The sequence below is a fragment of the Ciona robusta genome, chromosome 7, assembly GCF_009617815.1.
Source record: "Ciona robusta chromosome 7, ASM961781v2".
In the NCBI taxonomy this organism is placed as follows: Eukaryota; Metazoa; Chordata; class Ascidiacea; order Phlebobranchia; family Cionidae; genus Ciona; species Ciona robusta.
In genome coordinates this window covers 3152574-3176149 of record NC_143241.1, presented here as the reverse complement: position 1 = coordinate 3176149, position 23576 = coordinate 3152574, and the positions used below count along the sequence as shown (strand labels likewise).

The window sequence follows — 23576 nt, the reverse complement described above, 5'->3', positions numbered from 1 at the left end:
GACGTAACGTACTTCAGTTTTTAAACATTTGAAAGGCTAGAGCAGGTTGGGCAGTTAGATTGGAAAGAGAATTTACATTAAACAAAGGCAAGTGAGAGCATTTCCGATCAGTTATAGCTTCATTAAAATGTGTGGTTGTTTGAAACTTCCGGGTTTAACGCAATGTATTGTTTTACCGTCACTTATTAGCTGTAGCCAGCGCCTCACTAGCTATTATAGCTATAGTAACCGGACAGAGAACAGGAGCTCTCTAACTGTTAGCCCGCCTTACCAACGTATCGTCAAGTATGGGGAATATAGTTCAGAGAAACTCGTACGAATGGGTATGTACGGACGAGCCGCATGCTACTAGAAGAAGAGCGATGCTAGGTAAAAAGGCACAAGTTCACCATTTATAGATACATTAACCAGTGTTAAACATTGCAGAAAAGTATCCGGACCTAAAAAAGTTAATGACAGTGAACCCGCACTTTAAATGGGTGGTCGCTGCAGAAGTTGCATTCCAGTTAATGATGTGTTACTTCGTTAAGGACCTTTCATGGCCTTTGTTGATAATTACCACATATTTTATAGGAGGTAACGTATACCACATTACCGGTACATTAATCGATTTTGACGTAAATTGATACCTATTACACAGCAATATTGTATAACTACATACGTCGTGTATTAGCTAACGATCAGGACAATAACACGTGTGTACAGTTACTGTGTAGTAATGAAAAACGTTTATAAAAGAAATACTATGACATTTTTGTTCTTTTTTGCAATAAGGTGATAAATTCTAACCGTTTATACTTATGTCTGTTTTCTAATTCCCTGCTAATATATTTCAAGTATATACTAACTCCCTCTTATCCAATTTAAATTCCTTGCCTTGTATTCTCATAGGAACCATAAACCACAGTCTCACGCTCGCTGTTCACGAGTTAAGCCACAACAGGGCTTTCGGGCATGGAAAACACGCCATGTAAGTACATACAGTACCTTAGTGCTAAACGTAACGCTTTAAAATAGAACTAGATCAAGAATTCTATTCAAACACTAAAGTGTAGTAGGTGGGAAAAAGATTAAACGATTACATTCTTTGTTTTGGTTTCATTTGTTGTAAACAATATTTACGGAATTGTAAATCGCGACTCTAAAAGAGCGTTACTGGTTGTTCAAAAAAAGAGCATCAAATATGGGATTTAGGTCCTAACGATATCCCATCTTACCCCAGCATATAGTAGGCTACTGTATTACGTTTTAAAAATTCATCGGACGCGTAAAGAATGAGATTATATTGCCCATTGAACAATTTGAAGACATTTGTATAAGTCTTACCGTTTTTAGGTGGAACCGTGTTCTTGCTTTTGTCGCAAACTTTCCGGTGGGCGTTCCTTTTTGTGTCTCTTTTAAGAAGTATCACCTGGAACACCATAGGCAGTTAGGTGTGGACGGTTTAGACACTGATATACCAATGGAAATTGAAGGAAACTTTTTCAGGTATATAGTATCATGTTAAATTTGTGTTTTTTTTTACTGTTTTGAACCCGTTCTGCATCTTGTAACCAATTTCCTGTACGCATTTTGGCACTCACACACGCAAAACATTAATTACTGATCAAATTTACGCAGCAGGTGTCATATTGCCTGTCGAATTATGGCGCACAAACCAATATTATTGCGCGCCCTTAAATAACCTGTTCAAAAAGTTAAAAAACATTAATCCCAAATTAGCATTTTTTTTCCAAATTGTTATTAATATTCGTTTTAAATTCAGAACTACTGGGCTTAAACTGTTATGGGTGATTCTGCAGCCGTTATTGTATACAGTTCGACCGCTATTTATAAACCCGAAACCATTGAACAGATTGGACTACTTGAACTTATCCCTACAAATTCTATTTAATAGTAAGTACATGTTGAATACGCAGTGACAATCCGATTTCTAAGCACCAAATTTCAACAGGTCTACTTTTGTCATCATGGGGCATAAAACCAGTAGCATACTTGTTACTGGGGACAGCCTTCGGCCTTGGCTTGCACCCATTGGCGGGACACTTTATAGCTGAACATTACATGTTTTTAAAAGTAAGTATTTTTAAGTGCGTAAAAATATAGTGGGTTGGGGTAAGATGGAAATTTTATAACTGTATTCTCACGTCACGACAATAAAAGAGCGTGGCTAAATGTCCAAAACACGATAAGGGAATGAGACACTTGTTCATTCTATTTTCACGTTCTATTTGGTAGTAAACAAAGAACATTCAAATAATCAAAAAGTCGCATACTCAGGACTCCCGTAGACCGTTGTTAATTGTTCAAAACACGATGAAGGTATTTAGATAATGTGCTAAGGTGTGCGATCTTACCCCACGCACGGCCTACTAGAGATATCTCTAGTAGGCCGTGCCCCACGTATATAGGTTATAATCGTTAAAGCGATTGAATTACAAACATTTGACGCTATCATGAATTGAGGTGTTCCGTATATGCAGCATGAACAAACTACTAAAATATAATCCATTTATAAACTACAGGGGCATGAAACCTATTCGTACTATGGTCCACTCAATATACTGACTTTTAACGTGGGTTACCATATGGAACATCACGATTTTCCAAGTATAACTGGCTCAAAGCTTCCACTAGTAAGTAACGATATTATATAATTTTTTTATACAACATTGGTTAGCGCGTCGCTTCCAGCCCAGAAGGCTTGGGTTCAATGCTGCTACCACTGTAAGCGTACGTGTCCTTTGACAAGAAACTGAAAGGCAATTGCTCCAACACGAGTGGTTCCATTCTTTACAAACACTATATATTTTCCACAAAGTTACATACATGTTAACTCGTAAGCGGGCCAAGGGTGTATGAAACATTTGTTGCTTGTCGTATAACGACTGCATTTGCACCGCCAGAGGATAAATAAATGGACAAAATGAAATTACTAACCTGAACTTCTGAGGTTCCGTTCTTTTGACAGGTACGCACGATTGCTCCGGACTTTTACGACGATCTACCACAGTATAGCTCCTGGCCTAAAGTTATTTACGATTTTGTAACAGATAGCACGATCGGTCCGTACTCGCGCATCAAAAGACCACATTTGAAAGGTTTGTATTCGTTTGGAAAATGTATTTAAACTTAAACTTTAAACGTCAAGGGTATAGAAAACGTTTCAAAAAAAGCGAACGGTCCGTATTTTTACACTAAAATGCATATTTGAAGTGAGGGGGTGGTGACATTTTACATATGCTCTGGATGATTTTGCAGACACTCAATAAAGCTTGGCACGGGATGTTTATTGAAGAAGATGTTGTATACAGACACGAACAGTGGATATCTGGAAAATATTGGAGCTTTGATATAATTTGCAAGCTGTTTTCGATGTCTATATGTTTGTTTTACACTGTTTGCTTTAATGAAACTATATGCTTTGCAAATTTGATACCTTGTGGCATGTGTTGTAAGCTATAGGAAGTGTAAAAACTTTTGGTGTAAATGTTTTTTTTGGAAGACCTGTATTTTGAATTGCTGGCACAATAGGATAAACCGTATGGAAAACCAGAGAAATCAAATGCACCCCATTTACCAAAAACTGGGGTGTAGTTGCAAAAGTTCAGTTACACTCATAGTCGTCAAACATATGCAACCTTTTCATTAAGAGGTAAATGCAATATACTTTGCCTTCACTCGTTTGTATATACACACATTATCAGAGTAAAGGACTTAAATCAGTGGTGATAAAACATATGTCAATGTCATCCCCATTTTGAAAGGTTAACCTGGTACCCCAAAGCCCATAAACATAACATACCACCAATGAAATGCAAAATATGACAACTTACTCAGATTCATCGATGTTCAAGGTTTTTAGAACCTTATAAACTTCACGGGCAGTTTCAGGGCCTTGTAGTTTCTGACCATTTAGCATTTCTGCTTCCAAGACTTCAATGGGCTGTGAAAGGTAGGTGGAATTGGTTATGTGTATGCTGGTATGTGTGGATAAGACTTAGGGTGTCTGAGTGTTGGGGCAATGAGCCAAATCTGAATTGCAGGTCCTCACGCCCAAAAAATAAAATATTGATAAGCATAATGTTTCATTAGTGGTATTGGTTGTTAGAATGAAAATATCCTTCTGTAGCTTATGTTGTGTGGGAAGACTATTTGAAGCATATTATTGCGCCAGTTTAAATGTGTCTGTTGTCTTGTTAACAGTATAGACAATTAAAACAGATATTACTCGAAAAGGAAACTTCTGAACTGAATAAATGATGGACATTTGCTACTGGATTAAAATAGAGTACCATTTATTGCAATTAATTTTAGTTAAGAAAAAATGCACTAAATTTAGAACTACAAATAAGCAGGCCATAATTTATTATTTGGGAAAGGTTGACTTCCCGAGTTGTCAAACAAAGGGCACACATTTGGATTTTTTAAGCAGCATAACATAAAACCTAGAGCGGTTTCAAAGCCAGATTTATTTTTGTTGTTATGGCTTTACAAGATGCAGTTTTTAAACCTGAATTTTGAAAAATAAGAATGTTGCAAACTTTTTAATTTATTGTATGGAAAATTAGTTGGTAATGGCAAAAAACTATTATTTTGTTTGTTATACCTTATTTTCCTTGACAAAAGCTCTAGACACTCTCATGTTTCGTCCACCATAACATGTCGTGACCAAATCAGCCACTCCACAACTTTCAAAAAATGTCGCAATCTCCGGTGGGCTGTCTGGAAAGAAAGCCTAAAAAATAAAAACAAGTGATATTTAGTAATAAAATAGCTTTTTAGTTCAAAAGAAAGGGGAAATTCAGTCTTAACATGCCAGTTGCATAGTCTGTAATGATTAAGTTTGCATTAGAGTTTTGTATACACTTGGTAATGCATTAAAGCAGTCTGAAAGCTTCATAAAGTTTCCTGTTTAATTCATTCATAAACTATTCAAATGGTTGCCTAAACTACCTACAAAAACAAACTTATGATATGCCCTCTGCCTCTCTGGCGCCATGGCACAAAGGTAGGCACGTCTGCCTATGCCTATAACCTTGGGGTTACCGGTTCAATGCTCGTCGTTGCTACTATTGTGAGCATATGTGTCCTTGGGAAAGACACTAAAAAATAATTTCTCCGATCCAGCGGTCCATAACAACTGCCAATGCCTCGTCACGCGAAGGTAAATAAATTACATTCATATATACGCCTAACTGAATGCCTGTTGTTATATTTTTATTAAACAATAAAAACAATTGCAAATGGAACATAGAGTAGGCAGTAAGCATTAGAACTATTAAGTTAAATTTGTTTCACAGAATTGTGTGCAACTATTCCTGCATTTTAAAAAGTTTGAGCTGTATGACCAATTATAGCCGCTTAACATGGGTATGTATGTCCTAGAACAGGATATGTTAGCCTGTGTAAACAGTTCGTGCACTCCATAGTCGTACAGCTAAATTGGCTATTTTACACTATTTAAAAGTAATTACCAAAAGAGCACCCTGGTTAACAGCTAGGTTAGCGATTTTACGTTATTTATTAATAAATTAATTACAAAAATAGCACCCTAGTTTTTAAAAGACAGTTGCATTTCACTTTAATACTAAATAAATAGCCTAACTACCTTTGCAAACTTCATCATCTCCATAAGCCCAAGTCTGATCACGGCTGCCTTTGTATTGTCGCCTAATTCCATCCCAGTTACAAATCCAGCTCCGCATGCTACGATGTTCTGTTAGAAAAATGGGGAAATAAAAAATCCAAAAATGTAAAAAAGCAAAAATCTGACACTTTAACACAAATGCAGTGGTTACGAAATTTAGACACTTTTGTAATATAAAGGTATTATGGAGCTAGAAAAAGTAGCAAAATGTACATATATGTAAAACATAAATTTACATTTTACAGATAATAAATAAACATGTGACAGATAACAGTTCTTTAACTGTAAAATAGTCCTTTAAAAAGCGTGTGTGTTTCAACTATATTATTTATAGCAATTTATCATGATATAACAGTACAGGAAGGAATGTAAGGTAGTCTAACATGCCACATAATTTCCTGCTATTCTTACCTTCAGTGCTCCACATATTTCAACGGTGTTAGGGTCCTGCACAACACAGATTCGGAAATTAGGAGTTTGGAGCAGTTTTTTGAACAACTGGCCATTCTCTTCTTTAGTACAACCTGAAATACAATCAATAAAGTTAAACTAAGATATATACGAATACTGATTGTGTGATCAGTGTATGTGTCCTGAGACTTAGCGGTCACTAATGGGTTGTCCAAATTATAAGCCATATCAATGCAAAAATCACACACAAAGTTAAAAAGCGTGATAGCTCGTAAACACTCGACTACACGAGGATAAAATGGTGTGAAAAATACATGTCTGACTGGAATGTGGTGTAGCGGCACCGCTTGCATGAGAGCTCTAAATGGGCTTTCCATATGTTGGGGGAATGGGCCAAATCTGGCCTAAATACCAGGTCCTTGACAAGGACCTCACCCACAAAGAAGAAAAGGTATTAAACTGAGATATGTAATACTTATATAACAATAACGTGCCCTACTCTTTAAAAGTAAGCCCTGGCATCCTAAAAAAACATCCATGGAGCTAGCAAAGACATACCACATCCAAAAAATACATTTTATTCTAAAAATCTAACAATTTGATACAAAATTTTAAATGTGAAAAGTGAAAATATACATTGGTTTTGCCAACACCCAATAATTTTAACCGGAAATATATACTTGGCATTGGAACTTCTGTCTTATAGTTATCCTTGAAACTGCTATTCAATTTTCTATAATCAGGGTTTTAAGATTTACTTGTATACATAAAAGATTAACGCTAATGGTTCTGTGTGCACAATCAGATACATATGAATATTACACTGCTGTTGATGCACGACTGACCTTGTCTGGGCTATTCAATAATTAACGAAAACCACCATATGTGCCAAGCAACACCTGGTGAGACATGTGACACACCCAAATGTTTAAGTTAGTTGAGGCTTTACTCAGAACAGCTTTTACAGAAATTTTATTAAAAAAGAACCTATTCCAAATGTGAAAAACTAACTTTTAATACATGGACAGTACCACCACTGTCCACCAGCATATTCATTAGTAGCAGGTTTTCTTTCCATAGCTCGTCATGAATAAATAGCAACTTGCAAAGTCAATAATAAAATTTACCTGCACAACTAGTCAACCTACATTACATAACAATTTTTATCAGTTCAATACAATAGAAAAATAAAGCGAAAAGAAATGAATTAGCAACAAAACAACAGTTGCTTAAGATCTGGCATCATGGCAAAGTCAGTAGTGCCCCTGCCTACAACCCAGAGGTAATGGGTTGAAGGCTTGTTGTGCTACTATTGTGGGCGTATGTGTTCTTGGGCAAGACACTTAGACACTTAATGGTAATTGCTCCAACCCAGTAGTCACTAATGGGTTGTCCAAATTATCAGCCATACATAAAACCCCCCAAAATAATCGCCCATAAAGTAAGATACATGGTAACTCGTAAGCTGGTACGAGGTGTACACCCGTATTATAACGACTGTCGTTTTCTGGCCACGCGAGGATAAAGTAAGTTTCATTCACTTATTCAATAACACCTACCAATAGTTGTCTCACAGAAATCCTCTGAAGCAACTTCACTAGCAATGTTAGCCCCCATCAGTACAGAGACATCCATGCTCAGAGCTTTACGAATAACATCACTGATCAACTGAAGACCTTTGTCAGTGTGGTCCATGCCCTGAAATCGCATACAGTTGGTTTATTTTGGAAAATTGGTAATTAATAGCCCTGGCCTACACCTCAGACATATGCTTAACGTTTTTTAAATTTTGAGTTAAATTTGGGTTTACGGAAATTGGTGATTGTTTAAAATATTGTTGCACTTGTAGTCTTCGAGCATAGAAATTGTCTACTCAATATGCCGAATGTATAAACTTTGCTTGTTTGTAAAGACACTTCAAAAAAGGGTAGAAGCTGTTTCAATAGGAAAAAGAGAGGTGCTAAAAATATATATGGCACCAAAACGCACCACTGTTTTAAAAGTTTGGTTATCATATTATGTCACCCCATGCACTCGAAACGTTACACTTAGAGTTAGAGGCCTTGAGGCTTCTATCCCCTGGTAAAGCGCGCTATGCTATTGAACAAAGGAGCCTCAGGCCAACCCATATAGTAAAAAATGTGTTAAAAATAAACATATTTAAAAGTAAAAGAAGACATGTTTAATGCAGAAATTGTTTTCTTGAATATTGCAAAATAATGGGTATAATGCAAAGCAAAGCCATTTGCACAGCGCCAAACACCGAAAATGAAGCCTAAACAAAAACTCCAGCCAGCAAAATAGTGAGATACATATTTCAGTATTAAAATTTAACACCGATGATGGGTTATAAACGTAGCGGAAAAGAAAAAAAGTGTTTGTTTTTTTTAATTTAAACATAATGAATCACCAGGTAGCACTAGCATGCCAGTGAGAGTTAGTGGTAGTTTAGTTCACCCTCATTAAAATACCGTTTGCTGACTGTCAAAATCTTGTTTTGGGTAATTTACCATCCTAGGAATGGACTAGAAGAAAAATTATCAATCTCTATGATGCATGGTGTCCTATTAGGTTACTACCTTCTACCTACTATAATGTTAGTATTTGGTATAAAAGAGTAATTTATCTGCTGTCTAAACAAATGCCTAGATTAATATTATATACAAAAACAATATTTTTAAGTAAAACTATAAATTTGACTGCAAAGTATACAATATTAAATTACTTACATTTTTTATGGTTTTCAAAAGTTGGGGTAACACGTTAGAGATGTCACCCTAATTTGAGTAATTTATATAATGTCTCTAAAACGTGCATAAAACATCTCAAAATAGTAACCACCAGAGTCCGTATATAAACATAAGTTATTTTATGTCACCCATAGAAATCACATAGCACACAGCAAATGGGGCCAGAGTCGTATAAACACCGAGTAGTCCAACTGCCGTCTATGTGTGTCCAAAATAGAGCAAAAGTGGTGACTTTGACAAAGGGTTTAAACGAACTTGTTAAGTCTTGTTCGTGTTTTCCTATTGTGGGAAGGTGTAAAACAGCTTCTATTTACCTTACCAAACATTTTTTAGAAAAAATGTATAAATTTAGCCGCATTAAATGACTAAAATGTCGCAAATCAACCGCTTCTAATTCTAATTTTTGACTTTTTTGACACAGAAAACAAATAACACATGTTTTTTACATTTTTCAACCTTTAAATTTGTTTTTAGGCCCAAGTTTTTCTGTAATTTACCGAAAAACATACATTTTCCCTATACCTACTGTGTTATTTTGGACCAAAATTGCCGTTCAATTTGTGTTTTACGTAACAATGGGTTGGACTACTCGGTATTTCTATGGCTCTGAATGGGGCTAAATTGATCATGGACATAATATAAACATATATTATAGCTAAGTTTATTATATTTTATCTTTTTAATACAAATTAATACAGGATGAGGATGAATGAAAAACAAATTTTCAAGTAGTTGTGTAGATTTATTAAAGCTTAAAAGTGACTTGCACTTTTTAAGTTCTATAAATAAACTGTGACTAAGCAGAAAAATATGGTAAAAAATTCCCGTTGCTAGGGTAAACAATTGGCGAAATTAGCCCCATTTGGTTGCCCTGTAAGATTTCTATGGTAATGAAATAAAACGTTTATGTACTCTGGTAACCACCATTGAAAAGGCTTACCTTAATAAGTGAGATACCAATGGCACCAGGTTTTATGTTGCTTTGAATGGTTTTACAAAGACCACGAATAAACTGATGCGGAACAACAAAGACAAGCATGTCAGCCCCCTTAGAAGCTTCTACAAGATCAGGAACTGCAACCTAATTGATTCATATTATAAACAATGTAAATAAACACAATTTCTTCTGGAGATAATTAATATGTAGCCTATATATATACATGCATAAGTTTAAATTATGTGTTTTTCAGGGTTTTAATTTAACAGTTAAAAGTTAATAGGCAGCAAATGTGGTCCTACTCAAGCGTAAACCACATATCGCATTGCATACCTTGCTTTAGAACCTAGTCAAATATAATACGATGGCCAACTCACAGATTTACTTTAAAAAAATATATATAACATGTTTTTTTGCGGGAATACATACCACATTTTCAGGCAATTTATGTCCTGGCAAATACTTGACATTTTCATGCCTTGTATTTATAATTTCAGTCAGTTTTTCTCCATTTATTTCCTCTTCGTATACATACATATTCACTCTGGTGTGGAAAGTGTCATATGCGGCAGCATTTCTTCCAATTAACTTTGCAATTGCGGAACCCCTGCAAGAAAAATGATTTTCAAGAAAAGGCTTAGGCCTATACATACAGTTTTGTAGGTTATAATGTAAAAAATAAAACCGTACATTTATTTTTTTTAGGTGACATGCTAAAAGTGTATTTGTCATTCTGCCTCCATAGTTTAAATTTACTTGCCAACCAAAACTTGATTGCATAAAATATAGTAAGCCTATAATCACTAAAATATGTTTTTAAAGTAATTAGAATATATATAACATTTAAATACCAGTTCCCTGATCCAATGATGCATACCTTCTTTGCCATTTTTATTGCAGAGTTCATAAAATTAATTTTAGCACCAAAAACTATGACCAGCTGCAAGAAAATCAACCGATTAAATCCTACGCCTTTCTATGGTGTAATAACCTAAGTTCTAAGAGGTATAGTTTGTAAATCTAACCGTTTTATATTACTTATTTCAATCCATTTCGCATTTTATGTTTACTAAGACCACACACATAAAAAGGCCAAAGTCTAATCGAACCGGTCTGTCTACCTACCTACGCAAAGCACACATATTATATACGACATTGTCAAGGTGACTTTCGCTAATCTTAGCATTACGTCAAGTGATAATCTATTTGTCAGTACTGTACCGGTCACCCAACAAGCACTGATCGGTCACTATACGCATACCGATTTTCAAATGCGGCAAAACCTTTTTAAACGAACAGTTTGAAAATACCACGCGACTGAGCTGTTGCTACGCTTCATTGCTGAACTGCAGCATCGTCATCTCACGAAAAAGGCAATCGAAGATTTTGCAACAGCACACACTTTCCAGCTTACGACTTGCACACACACAAGCGTGCAGTTAGGTTTCTTTTCAGCCACGCCACCTGTAAAATTCATTAAAGTAACTATCCAAATCCGCATTCTTTTAATGTTCATGCAGAATTGGTATATATTTTTAACAGTTTGAACTCAAAAGTCCCCATTGTACAACATAACCAGCAATTTCCTGCAAGTGTGAGAAATTCATTGTGGTTTATCTGAAATTCTAAATTACGGTTAAATTTCAATATGTATATTTTTAATCAATCAAGGTTAGAGCAACCTGCTGCAGAATCTGACCGATTAAAACGCAGAGTGTTACATGGCTTGACGCTACGTATATAGACACGTAACATCACGTATATTTGATATGTCATCAAGTGCTTTAGGATTGCCGATGTATCCATAAACCCACAGATCCGCTCGCATTTAAAAAAACTTTTAATAAGGTATTATTGGATGGGTGTATTTGGTGCGTGTAAAAGTGTATCCAATATGAAATGAAATAAATTTTGCTTCTTTTCATTCCCACTATGCGGCTATGTTAAATCCGTTCGTATAAATATGTACGATGCATTGACTCCTTAAGTCAGATATCTATAGAACTCTACTTGCAAGTTATTATTGAACAAAACACCGCTACGAGGCGTCTTGGTTAAATCGGTTCGTTGTGTTTTAACGTATTCGTCGCCCAGACGTCCACAATAAACAAATGATCAAAAAAAATATCATGTGATTTCACCATCACGCGATCTCTCAAGTTTATGTAATATTTATAACAAGATCCGGAAAAGCGCGCTTGTTTAACTAAATATTTATTCAGATCCCGTCTATTTTAAAAGCATATTATCCCAAAATATCGTCGATAATGATCTAAATTCTAAATGCATTACCGAATTGCCTTTTTAATGCCTCCCTTTCATTCTATTAATAATTTTAATAAATAAACAAAGAATTTAAAATAGACTGGAACGTGTCCGAAACCACGTGCAGCGCTCGCAAACTAAGCTGGAAACCACATAAATTCGAAAAAAGTTTCGCTTGCACTTAGTTATTCTTACCCGTCAAATGCCCAAAATTTAAACCGAGGTATGACGTCATGGTTATGACCAACACATTAGTGACGCGTGATATAAATGGTGCAGAACCTTCATGTTTTATCGACGATGCATTGACGAAAATTAAAAATATGCTGGACCGTTATAGTTTCTAGTCATTTGACGAAAGAAGAATAACTGACCAAATTTGCGGATTTTTTCTGTGCGGTAATTACGCGTAACTTGTTAACGATTATGAGTCAATTTTTATTACTGTACAATCAGATATACGCAAGTTTCCTGTTCACCATCTCGGTGCTCTTTCAACCTAATATACATTGTGGGAGTCGTTAAATGCAAATTAGGCTAAAACATGACACGCAATATTTAAATACAGAAGGTTTACAGCGGAAATGGCGCCTTATGTATATTCATATTTAGCGCCTTATGTATCTTCACATATTATACACAGTAGGGTGGGAGAAGGCGGGACACCTTTTAACTCTATTTTCTCGCCCCACTTAGTAGCAAACATAGAACATTCAACGAATTATCAAACTATATTCTAACGACTCCATAGACCGTTGTTTATTGTTTAAAACACGATCATTTCATTTGGACATTATGTACCAAAAGTGTCCCATCTTCCCTACCCTACTATATCTACTCTTTGTAGTAGTTAAATAATAACTACACTTTAAATTAAAATTATGATGTAACCATAAGTAAGTGCATATCTAGAAAAAATATATATTTATGTACACTTGCTTAATTATGGTTACATCAGCCATCCAGGCACTTTAAAATACCCTGCAAATATTTAGCGTAATAATATATACATTGAAACAATTAATAGAGCATTTATAGGCAATAAATGTAAATTAGGCAATTACTAAACACATGAACACATGTTTTGTTTATATAAACCGCACGTTTTGTAAAAAAAATATTTGTATTACAAACTTAAAAGTGCCTAATTAAAAGCAATTTACCGCTTTTGTTTCAAAAGTGACGAGTTTGAACGGGCGTTTTATGACTATAACCTTACATGTGCACGACGACCGTTTTGAGCAATCTTATCGCGCAAGCAATTTTAATGACGAGTTGATGAAATTCCCCAGTAACATTTTGAAGTCGCTAATGTTTAGAAGCATAAATTATCCGCTTAGCCGACGAACATATCGACGTGACTTGTGTCTCATTCGCTACTGCTTTAAATTTAGCATTCTTTACGAAGATGGTGCAATCGTTATGGAACATGATAATACGAAAATAACTGTCTTAAAGTTATATAAGGATGGGACGCCTTGAAAAATACACAGACCTGAAAAGTTTGGTTTTAGGGTCAGACCTAAAACGATTGATTTTTCTCTGTTTAGTATTTTAATTAAAGTATATTGAAAAATATTCTTTTTTATTTAAAGTATATTAAAAAACAATTAAAATTAAATACAATTTGAAGGTAAAAACCAAAAATATTTTGTGCATAATTGATTTTTTCTTTGATATAGTTTTAGAGAAAATATACACCATGTTACCTTTATCGAGTCTGCATCAATTAGTATTAGTGATATTGTTCATTGCTCCTTTAACATTGGGACAGCAGTCGCTTCCATGTTCTAATACAAATCCTTGTCGTCGTTTCAGAGGTAAGACTTCGATTTTAACGATTGCTGTATTCTATATAAAATAAGTCAAAGCCATATAAATTGTATAAATGTGGCTTTGGAGTAAGTCATACAACGTGGCACATGGGTGCGTGAGAGTTAGACCGCAAAGTGTTTTTTTATTGCCCTAAACAAATATAAACCATGGTTGTGTATAGTTCCACCGCCGTGCCTACATGTTCGGTGGATAAAAAATGTATTTTTTATTCGCTTACGTGTGCGCTTACGTGTGGCCATGTATTATGTGACTTTATTATTGGCATGTAGAAACTAATACTTGGCAGTTTAGCCTATGCAGTGACAAAAATGTTGGGGTAAATTGGTTAAAGAGGAATATTTACGAAATTATACAACCGTACCCTCACGATTCAAACTAAAGAACAATTTTAACCGTTAAAACCCTAATTAAATATTATATATATATTAGAACTGCTGTAGGCGAAAACGATTTAGATATTTAAACGTTACAAAATCCCATACCAGTCATAAAAAAATATTCAATTTTCAGTCGACGAACTCTACAATGAACCTACGTTTTACCAATCACGTGCCCGAAGACTTGACATAACTTTGAGCGTGGAAATGGCAGAAATCCGATTCGACTGGTTAAAGATATGGAGAAGAACTTACAACGGAGCTATTGGTGGACCAACGTGGATGGTTTACCCTGGAGATACACTCAATTTAAGACTGGTAAGAGGAAAAAAGCAATATTGTCCAAACCAGCTTTATTTCGCTATGGCTATATTTTTTGCAGAAACGATGTTTTTAAAGTTTCTGACACTGCATACGATGAGTCATGTTTAACATAGTAAAAAAAATATCTACAAAGTTATAGGCCTGGTGTGACTCGTAAGCTCGCACGAGCACTATGAAACAAAACACACGTGGTATAACGCATGGCGATGCCATAACGCATCCTCTGCTTTCATACATTTCACCAGCTAAATGCAGATAACTGTATGCCAATAATAGTTACATTATCTTGCTTTAGATTCTAAAGTTTAAAATAACATACAAAATAGAGTTACTTACTAAGCTAGTGTATTAACAGGAAAACAAGCTCGGGCCGAACCCAGTAAATGACACGGGACCAAATACATATCATAAGCCAAACACAACGAATATTCACGTTCACGGATTGCATATATCACCCGAGGTAAACAGGAACATTAAGCTATAATCATTATTTATTTGTGTATAGTAGGGTGGAGGAAGATGGGACACATTTTCATTCTATTTCCTCGTCCAATTTAGTGGTAAACAAAAAACATTCAAAGAATTATTAAACCTTATCCCAACGACTCTCATAGACCATTGTTAATTGTTTAAAACATGATCAGGATATTTGGATATTAGGTGCTAAGTGTGTTCCATCTTCCCCTACACTACTATATACCTATACCTTAGTGTTAGCGAAACTTTTTTCATCACAAAAAGCAGCGGTAAAGAGGTATTATATTTTCACAAATACGGTGTAATTATTATTACATGTATGTAGCCTATACTAGGTATGTAAATTAAAATTTGAACCAAATTTCCAGGGTATTTCAGACAACGTGTTTTTGACGGTGGAACCAGGAGCCGTACAGCAATACCAGTTCAATATACCAGAACACCACCCTGCTGGTACATACTGGTACCACCCCCATTTCCATGGCTCTGGAAACTTCCAGGTACATCTATATTTTAACTTATGTTGTATATACGTATTGAGGGGGTGGGGCATCTTTTTATTCTATTTTCTTGTCCCATTTGGTAGTAAACAAAGAACATTCAAAAAAATATTAAACCGTATGCTCACGACTCCCACAGACCGTTGTTAATTGTTTAAAATACAATCAGGATATTTGGATATTATGTGCTAAAGGTGTTCTACCTTTCCTCACCCTACTATACCAAAAGATCCCGAAAAATACTCACAATTTTAACCTGGTCCTATTCTTGGCGACAGGTGTCTGGCGGAATGGCTGGTCTGATTATCATTCAAGACAACCCTTATCATTTTGATACACCTTACGAACTACGTATGGTGTCCTGCCCGTTAAATTGCAACCATGATATGCAAATGCTGATACAACCGACATTACAATACAATGAGAACGCACTTCCGAATATTTTCGGTGAAATTCAGGAACAAATTCAAGACGACCCACTGTTCAGGTAAAGTTATCACTCCTCGTAAAAAACGCTATACTTAAGTAAAAAAATCAGTGAAGTTTATATTGTATATTGGGAAAAGATGGTCCGTGTTTTCATTCTCTTTTACTGTCCTGGTTGGTAGTAAACAAAGAATATTTATACAATTTTTATAACAGTTTTCTTAGGGCTCTACAACAGGCCTTTGTTAATTATCAAAATCCCGTTTAGGAAATATGATGGAATTTTATGTGCTATATTGGTATCTAACTTGCCCCACGGTACAATATAACACGACTGGTTGTAGCAGAGAGAAGGCCTGGGTTACAAATCACCAGTCATGCTTTTACCGTATAACTACAACATAAAAGTTAAAATTGTTTATAAATTTACAGAAACGAACAGTACGCAGTACCTGGAGCTGATGGCAACCTTGCACAATGGTTATTTAACACCACGAACGAAGTAAACTACTTTACCGTAAACGGTCAATTAAAACCAAGGATGTACTTTCGTGCGGGTCAAATGAAACGCCTACGGTAAGCAAATTTATCCCGTAAAAACGTAAACATATGGCGAATACAAACCCACACTTTACAATTAAACTAATAGTTTTTAAATTTGTTAACATTTGATTCAATTAAAAGATTCGCTAACGCCGGGGGAGCACACGCTCTGGAATTAGAGGTCATTTCGCTTTCAAATGGAAGAAAATGCGAATGGAGAGAGATTGCATTGGATGGCGTGTATCTACCATCGCCAAGGTATAAGGAATACATGAATAGGCGATACACATTGAAAAGTTCGTTTTTTCCCCGCTGCTTTTAAATGCATTGGCGTTTTTGATAGATTGGGGCAAGATAGTACACGTTTTCAATCTCTTCTATCGTCCCAGTTGGTAGTATAAAATGAATATTTACAATTACACAGCCGTATCCTAACGTCTCAAGAACTTAGTTAATTCTTAAAACACGGTTATGAAATATGGAATATTTTGTACTTACGGTATCCATCTTACCCCACAGTAATTTATATTGTATTCAAACAGAGTGTCCAGAACCGGTCAATCCCTAGTTTTGCCAGGCGGCCGAGTAGACTGGTTGTTAAGATGTGATTATCAAGGCGTTTACCAAGTAAGTGTGTTGGGTGAACGTATCGAATGGGACGTACTTATGGGGTATGATGGGACACACTCCTTTTTTATTGTCCCATTTGGTTGTAAACAAATAATATTTACAGAATCATATAGCCTAACCTAACGACGTTAAAGGGCGTTGTTAAAGGTTTAAAATATAATCTAGAAAAATTATCTGCTGAAGGAATTCACCTTACCTCCAGTACTATGAAAATAAAAATGAAGTAATTTTACCAAAAATTGTGTTTTTAGATCGTATCCACGGTGAAACCGTTGAACAACCCGACGATGGGGCAGTTTGACAGATTCAGTGGCGTTTTAGCAACAGTGCAAGTATATGGGGGAAGCGTTGCTTTTCCATTAGACTTCCCTCTTACCCTCCCACCACGTCCACAATACATGCCAGATCTAAGATACGTGGGTGACAGGGAGAGAGACCAATTCGTGGTAGAGATGGGGACACGTGACGGTTTGAACCGAGAACAATTCCCTGCCGATCCTTCTATAAGAATAAGGTATTTAAATGCTACATTTCTTGTGCAACTGTAACTCCACATTTTTTATTGGGACAGAAATTTTAATGTTCATTGCTATTATTCCAATTCATTTAGTAACTAGTTCATACCGTGTATAATAGCGCATATATATATATATATATATATATATATATATATATATATATATATTATGAATGAAGGAACGTATATATATAATTGCCTGCTAATATCTGTGGACAGAGCTTTAAACCTATTTTTTCTCCTACAGACACAAAATGCAGTTGGGACGACTACAGGAATGGACTTTCGTAAATCCAAACCCGTTTCTACTGCACCCGATGCATATTCACGTTAACCATTTCCAGGTAATAGGCTTGTAACTCAAAAAACCAAACCCACACAATTACATAAGTGGTAACTCTAAAGTGGGCACAAGATTTATGAAACAGAACTCCCTTGTTATAACGATAGTCATTTTCACGCCACGCAAGGCAAATTATTTACGTTCCTTCATTCATATACTTTATACACAATCTATAATTAAACATAATCTTTCAGGTGATCAGCTACAACAAGTACAACGGCCCAATCATTTACAATCCAGCTTTTTTCGCCCCACCAGATGACGGGCCAGGTGGAATGCCACAGAATCAAACTGGCCCGCCCCCACCGGAGCCAGTTGAAAGATTTGTGGACCAAAACGGCGACTATTGTGAATACCAATATGATGGTTTCATGCTTGAAGGTATATAACATTAATTATTACACTTATCTCAACAGAAACTCTTTTTAAACCTAACCTAAAATTACTGAACTATATAGGGTGGGGGAAGATGGAATATCCTTAGCACGTAACATCTAAATATCATGATCGTGGTTTAAACAATTAACAGCGGTCTATGAGAGTCGTGAGAATACGGTTTTATAGCTCTTGGAATGTAAATTGTTTACTACCGGATGAGCAAAGAAAATAGAAAAAAAAGATGTTCCATCTTCCCCCCACCCACGATAAATAACTGTCAGAAATTAATATTTGAGAAAAAATTTGCATCAATATCAAGACGCTGTTATTGGTTGTAAAAATTATCAATACCTTTTAGGTCAAACTCCGGCCAGAGCTAACCTCTCTTCTGTATTGAACATGCTTGGCCACGACACGCGTTACTTCACCGGACCAGGTTTTCTCGGTTACGCTGAAATCGGGGAATACCGGGACACGATACCAATTCCACCTCTGTCTAATGTTACGGTAAGAGTGGAGTTTTTTAGATTTAGCAGCCGCACTTTTGTATTGATATTTTTCTTAAAGAATAGTCGTTAAAATATATATATCGTAGGATGGGGAAACATGGGAAACCTTTATCACATAATATCAAAATATCTTAATGATGTTTTAAACAATTAACAACTGTCTACTGAAGTCGTGAGATTACCGTCTTATAATTATTTGAGTTTTCATTGTTTACTACCAAATGTGCAAGGATATATAATAAAAAAAGTGTCCCATCTTCCCCACTCTATTATAATATCTAATTACACTTATATAGGTTTCTTTAAATAGAAGATAACAATAAAACAGCGAAGGCTTTTTTAACACAGAAGCATACTTAAATTTAAATACATTATTAATAACACATTTTTTGTAACCAACCAGATTCGATTTATACCTACTGATTACACGGGTCGAGTTCTAGTGCATTGTCATAACACCGTACATTCTGATCAAGGAATGCTCCTCAATGCTGAAATCGTGCCTGCAGGTAAGAAAAAGTGATGCAATGTCTCAGTCTTTATTTCAATGAAAAGTACCCCATAGGCCCACCAAAACAAAGCAAACATGTAGACCTGAAATTATAAAAATATTTTACTTCGATATTATATTACTGCAGGTGTTTTTACACCCGGACCTATGTTTTCTATAACAAGCATTTTCTACAGGATCGTCCACAGCTGGAGCAAGGGTGCCTAGTAACAACGTGTACCCTGGGACATGTCACCCTGGCGACTGGTATCCTGGTGTACCGAATCTGCCACCACCTTCTACTATAGCCAGCACAACGACTGAGCCGACGACGACCACTGAGTCTACAACAACAACAACGACGACGACACCAACAACAACAACCACGCAACAACCTTTAGACTTTTTGGCGTTCGCTACATGGCTGCTCACCAATTATCCAACAATTCTTGCCGATTATTTTAGGAATCCCAACCTTTACCACGACTTGTACAGACAGTCTCTGTCAGGATAGAAAAAACAATACACTTGTAAAAATATGTTATGACTTGACATGCAGCCAGTTTTCACTTGTGCGATGCTTGCCAAATCCGTTATGGTCTCTAGTTAGACATGGATGCACGTTTTTGCAAAGTTTCAGAAAAGTCATTACCAGACCGTCAAGAAATGTGTGTTAAAACCTGTATGAAAATTTATTGAATTCTTTTCGTGTCTTTCAATTATAAGATTTGATTTTGGTTTGATTATAGCGAAGTAAATTTTGTATTAATGTTACTTAAATATCGTTTGGCCAATCACAAACGCTGTTGTTATCACAAACGCTGTTGTTATCACAAACGTTGTAAATCAACAAATCATATATAAGTACTCTAATTTGACTGGCTATACGGAGCACACTTTTCTAACTATCACAGAGAAAATTGTTTTTGTAAGAGCAAACACGCAATGCAATGTGTTTTGAATAAATAAATCTGTTTTAAATAAATTATTCATTTCTAACAGAGCTTTTCAGTATGTTACGTTTATGGAATTTGGGAACATAAAATTCTAACTATACTGTATTAGCACAACATATTATTAGGACTCTTATGGCAGAAATACGAATTAACTTGCAATGACAACCTGGCATAAACCACACCAGCAAGTTACATGGCGTATAGAAAACTAACCTGAAAAACATTACGTACAAACAGGATATATAACACTATGACCCAAGCACTTTATGCCACTAATAAATAGAATAGGGATCGTGTGTTGGCTAAGGGAGTTATATATATGACAGTTAGCCTACATATTTTTAATTTTAATTCCGTAAAAGCCAAATATTTTTGGCTGAATAAACAAACTCTTTAAGACAACTCGAATTACAAAACATAAATGTTCCGAAATTAAATTCACATCTGTCATTTTTAGGCTTTTCCAGTTTTACTTCTAACGTTTATGGGTTTACGAGAAATTTTCAATAAAAATTGGGCAGTCATAACTTAATTTGTGTAATACTTTGCGTTAAAGACAAAAAATCGCTTTGAACTAGTGGTCAGAGGTCCACGTAACTTAGCGAGGGATTTTGCGAGTTTGAGTCAGCCTAGGAGGCGTAATACCAAACTGGCATTATAGCGAGAACGAACGTTAAACCCAAGCACGCTATATGTACATTACTACCGAACGTCAAAAGGGTAATAGCTGCAACTAATGTCATGATAAAAATGAGAGAACGCACCAAGAGCATTTCCCTTTTGCTTGCATATTGCACTGCAGTTTATTTACATTTGAGTCATGGGGCAAAAATGTTATGTAACATATGACGTTATGTGATTGGCGTTATTATTAAGTCATTAGTGACGTGTTGTCTAATTAAGTAATAAAATCTAATTTTGTTCGAATATTCTATCGAGGCATTAATAGGTCTAAAATTACCCAAGTCTTTTTAGTTTCAATAAATAGCCATAAATCTTTACTAAATTAGTAATTGCTTTCGGGTGGAAGTCATTTGCTGCACACGACATTTTGGTTGTAACTAAATAAAATACATATTGCAATAATTTTCGTTTGCATGCAAATTGCGGGTGGCTCGGCCTCACGAACTATTTGAAGGCATTTTAAAATAACATACGATGCAACATATATAACTATATACTCTAAATGACGAGCTTTCGCAAAATAAAATTCATTTAAAATATTAATTACTCTGAATCACATCGTGATTTGTAATGAAAATAACGACGAATGGTTAATATATTACAATGAGGAATTGAAATACTATATAAGCTTTGCGTATCTTGCAAAATTATGCAGAGGGAACAAAATGTTTTTAGGTTACGAATGTGGGATTTAGATTTTATCACAGTTGCGTGTGTAAACCTAAATTTTCGCTGTTGTTTTTAATAAAAAAATGCGGAACAAATATTCCGGGAAACTGAAATCATACTGTGTATGCTATATTCTATTAATTCTTTTATATACGATATTTTTGACAAATAATTTTATCTGTTACAGAAAATATATACAATGTTACCTTTATCGAGTCTGCATCAACTAGTATTAGTGATATTGTTCATTGCTTCTTTAACATTGGGACAGCAGTCGCTTCCATGTTCTAATACAAATCCTTGTCGTCGTTTCAGAGGTGAGAACTGTAACATAATAGATGTTTTTATGATATAGAGTAAAAAGATGGGACATTTCCCTTTATGGATGTAACTTGCTTTAGTCGTTATAACACGGGTGTTTATACACTTCGTGTCAGCTTACGAGTTACCATGTATGTAAATTTGTGGGTTTTGGTGATAAAAAAATATTTACAGAACTATAGCCTATAGTAGGGTGGGGGAAGATGGGACACCTTAAGCCCTAAATACCAACATATTCTGATCGTGATTTAAACAATTAACAACGGTCTATGGGAGTCGTGAGGATATAGTTTTAAAATTCTTTGAATGTTCTCTGTTTACTATTAAATGGGGCGAGAAAACGAAACGAGAACGTGTCCCATTTTCCCCCACTCTACTATATAACTAGTCCCATTTTACACCACTCGAATCTACAGAAAAAAAAACACAATTAAAAACTTGAGAAAATCATGTTTTATACTCATTGTTAAACAAAACTGTTTCAATTTTCAGTCGACGAACTCTACAATGAACCTACGTTTTACCAATCACGTGCCCGAAGACTTGATATAACTATGAGCGTGGAAATGGCAGAAATCCGATTCGACTGGTTAAAGATATGGAGAAGAACTTACAACGGAGCTATTGGTGGACCAACGTGGATGGTTTACCCTGGAGATACACTCAATTTAAGACTGGTAACAAAGACGAAGTTTATTTTTAAATCAATTAAATGTAGAGACTGGGGTTTAAGAAATGTTTTTTAAATTGTTTTTTTTTATGTATAGTAGGGTGGGGGAAGATGGGACACTTTTAACTCTATTTACTCGTCCCATTTAACAGCAAACAAAGAACATTCAAAGATTTATAAAACTGTATCCTTACGACTTCCATGGACCGTTGTTAATTGTTTAAAACACGACCAGTATGTTTGGATATTATGTGTTGAAAGTGTCCTATCTCCCACCCTACTATATTATATAGTATGCTGGGGTAACATGGTCTATGGTTTCCTTTATTATTTGTTGTCCCATTTGATAGTAAACAGATAATATTTAGTATGTATAGTAGGTTGGGGGAAGACGGAACACCTTAAGCACATAATATCCAAATATCCTGATCGTGTCTTAAACAATTAACAACGGTATATGGAAGTCGTGAGAATTTTATTTTTTAATCTTTTAAATGTTCTTTGTTTACATTCAATTGGGACAAAAAAAATAGAATGAAAAGGTGTCTCATTCCCCCCCAGCCTACTATAACCATATCCTAACGAATTGTACAACGCACAAAAATATGGGAAATTATGAGCAAACAGTAAGCATCTTAATTATACCCCGCAGCACTATAAAGAGTTTTGCATTTGGTATCTGGTTTAACTTTGTTTTAATATTTCTTCTTATTTGCTTTTACGTTATGTTATTCACAGGAAAATCACCTCGGACCAAACCCAGTAAATGACACGGGACCAAATACTTTCCGTAACCCAAACACAACGAATATTCACGTTCACGGATTGCATATATCACCTCAGGTAAACAGGAACTTATGGAATATTTCAAGTTTTACAAAGTACAAATCTGAAAAACAAACATTTACGACCA

General features: G+C 35.4%; 3 protein-coding genes and 1 long non-coding RNA gene across 6 annotated transcripts; 2 read left to right on the top strand and 2 right to left on the bottom strand.

The window, feature by feature from the left end:
• Positions 1 to 6: 6 nt before the first annotated feature.
• Positions 7 to 3436, top strand: LOC149733798 (sphingolipid delta(4)-desaturase DES1-like). Its single transcript, XM_089880828.1, has 9 exons — positions 7 to 369; positions 427 to 576; positions 892 to 970; positions 1336 to 1488; positions 1766 to 1896; positions 1955 to 2076; positions 2526 to 2636; positions 2972 to 3101; positions 3262 to 3436. Exons 1-9 carry the CDS (start codon positions 288 to 290, stop codon positions 3270 to 3272), a joined length of 969 nt encoding a protein of 322 aa, XP_089736954.1. The 5' UTR covers positions 7 to 287; the 3' UTR covers positions 3273 to 3436.
• LOC149733797 (glycerol-3-phosphate dehydrogenase [NAD(+)], cytoplasmic-like) lies at positions 3103 to 10758 on the bottom strand. 3 transcript variants are annotated; one of them, XM_089880824.1, is made up of 10 exons: positions 10600 to 10758; positions 10178 to 10355; positions 9752 to 9892; positions 8791 to 8838; positions 7621 to 7759; positions 6062 to 6174; positions 5612 to 5719; positions 4610 to 4738; positions 3837 to 3946; positions 3103 to 3331 (listed from the first exon to the last, which is right to left on the bottom strand). In XM_089880824.1, exons 1-10 carry the CDS (start codon positions 10653 to 10655, stop codon positions 3235 to 3237), a joined length of 1119 nt encoding a protein of 372 aa, XP_089736950.1. In that variant the 5' UTR covers positions 10656 to 10758; the 3' UTR covers positions 3103 to 3234. The 3 variants fall into 3 exon arrangements, with proteins under 3 accessions (XP_089736950.1, XP_089736949.1, XP_089736951.1); XM_089880823.1 differs by lacking the exon at positions 8791 to 8838 and adding an exon at positions 8533 to 8586; XM_089880825.1 differs by lacking the exon at positions 8791 to 8838.
• A 2942-nt stretch (positions 10759 to 13700) lies between these two features.
• Positions 13701 to 19897, top strand: LOC149733795 (uncharacterized). Its single transcript, XM_089882080.1, has 14 exons — positions 13701 to 13833; positions 14360 to 14544; positions 14906 to 15010; positions 15396 to 15527; positions 15806 to 16014; positions 16386 to 16529; positions 16638 to 16754; positions 17039 to 17123; positions 17378 to 17640; positions 17891 to 17987; positions 18181 to 18367; positions 18723 to 18871; positions 19277 to 19382; positions 19561 to 19897. The coding sequence occupies exons 1-14, from the start codon at positions 13716 to 13718 to the stop codon at positions 19875 to 19877; spliced, it is 2214 nt and encodes a 737-aa protein (XP_089738206.1). The 5' UTR covers positions 13701 to 13715; the 3' UTR covers positions 19878 to 19897.
• On the bottom strand, positions 17514 to 19568 carry LOC149733796 (uncharacterized). The gene is made up of 3 exons (XR_016385391.1): positions 19290 to 19568; positions 18716 to 18860; positions 17514 to 17627 (listed from the first exon to the last, which is right to left on the bottom strand). It is a non-coding gene; the product is annotated as an uncharacterized LOC149733796 (long non-coding RNA).
• Positions 19898 to 23576: the final 3679 nt, after the last annotated feature.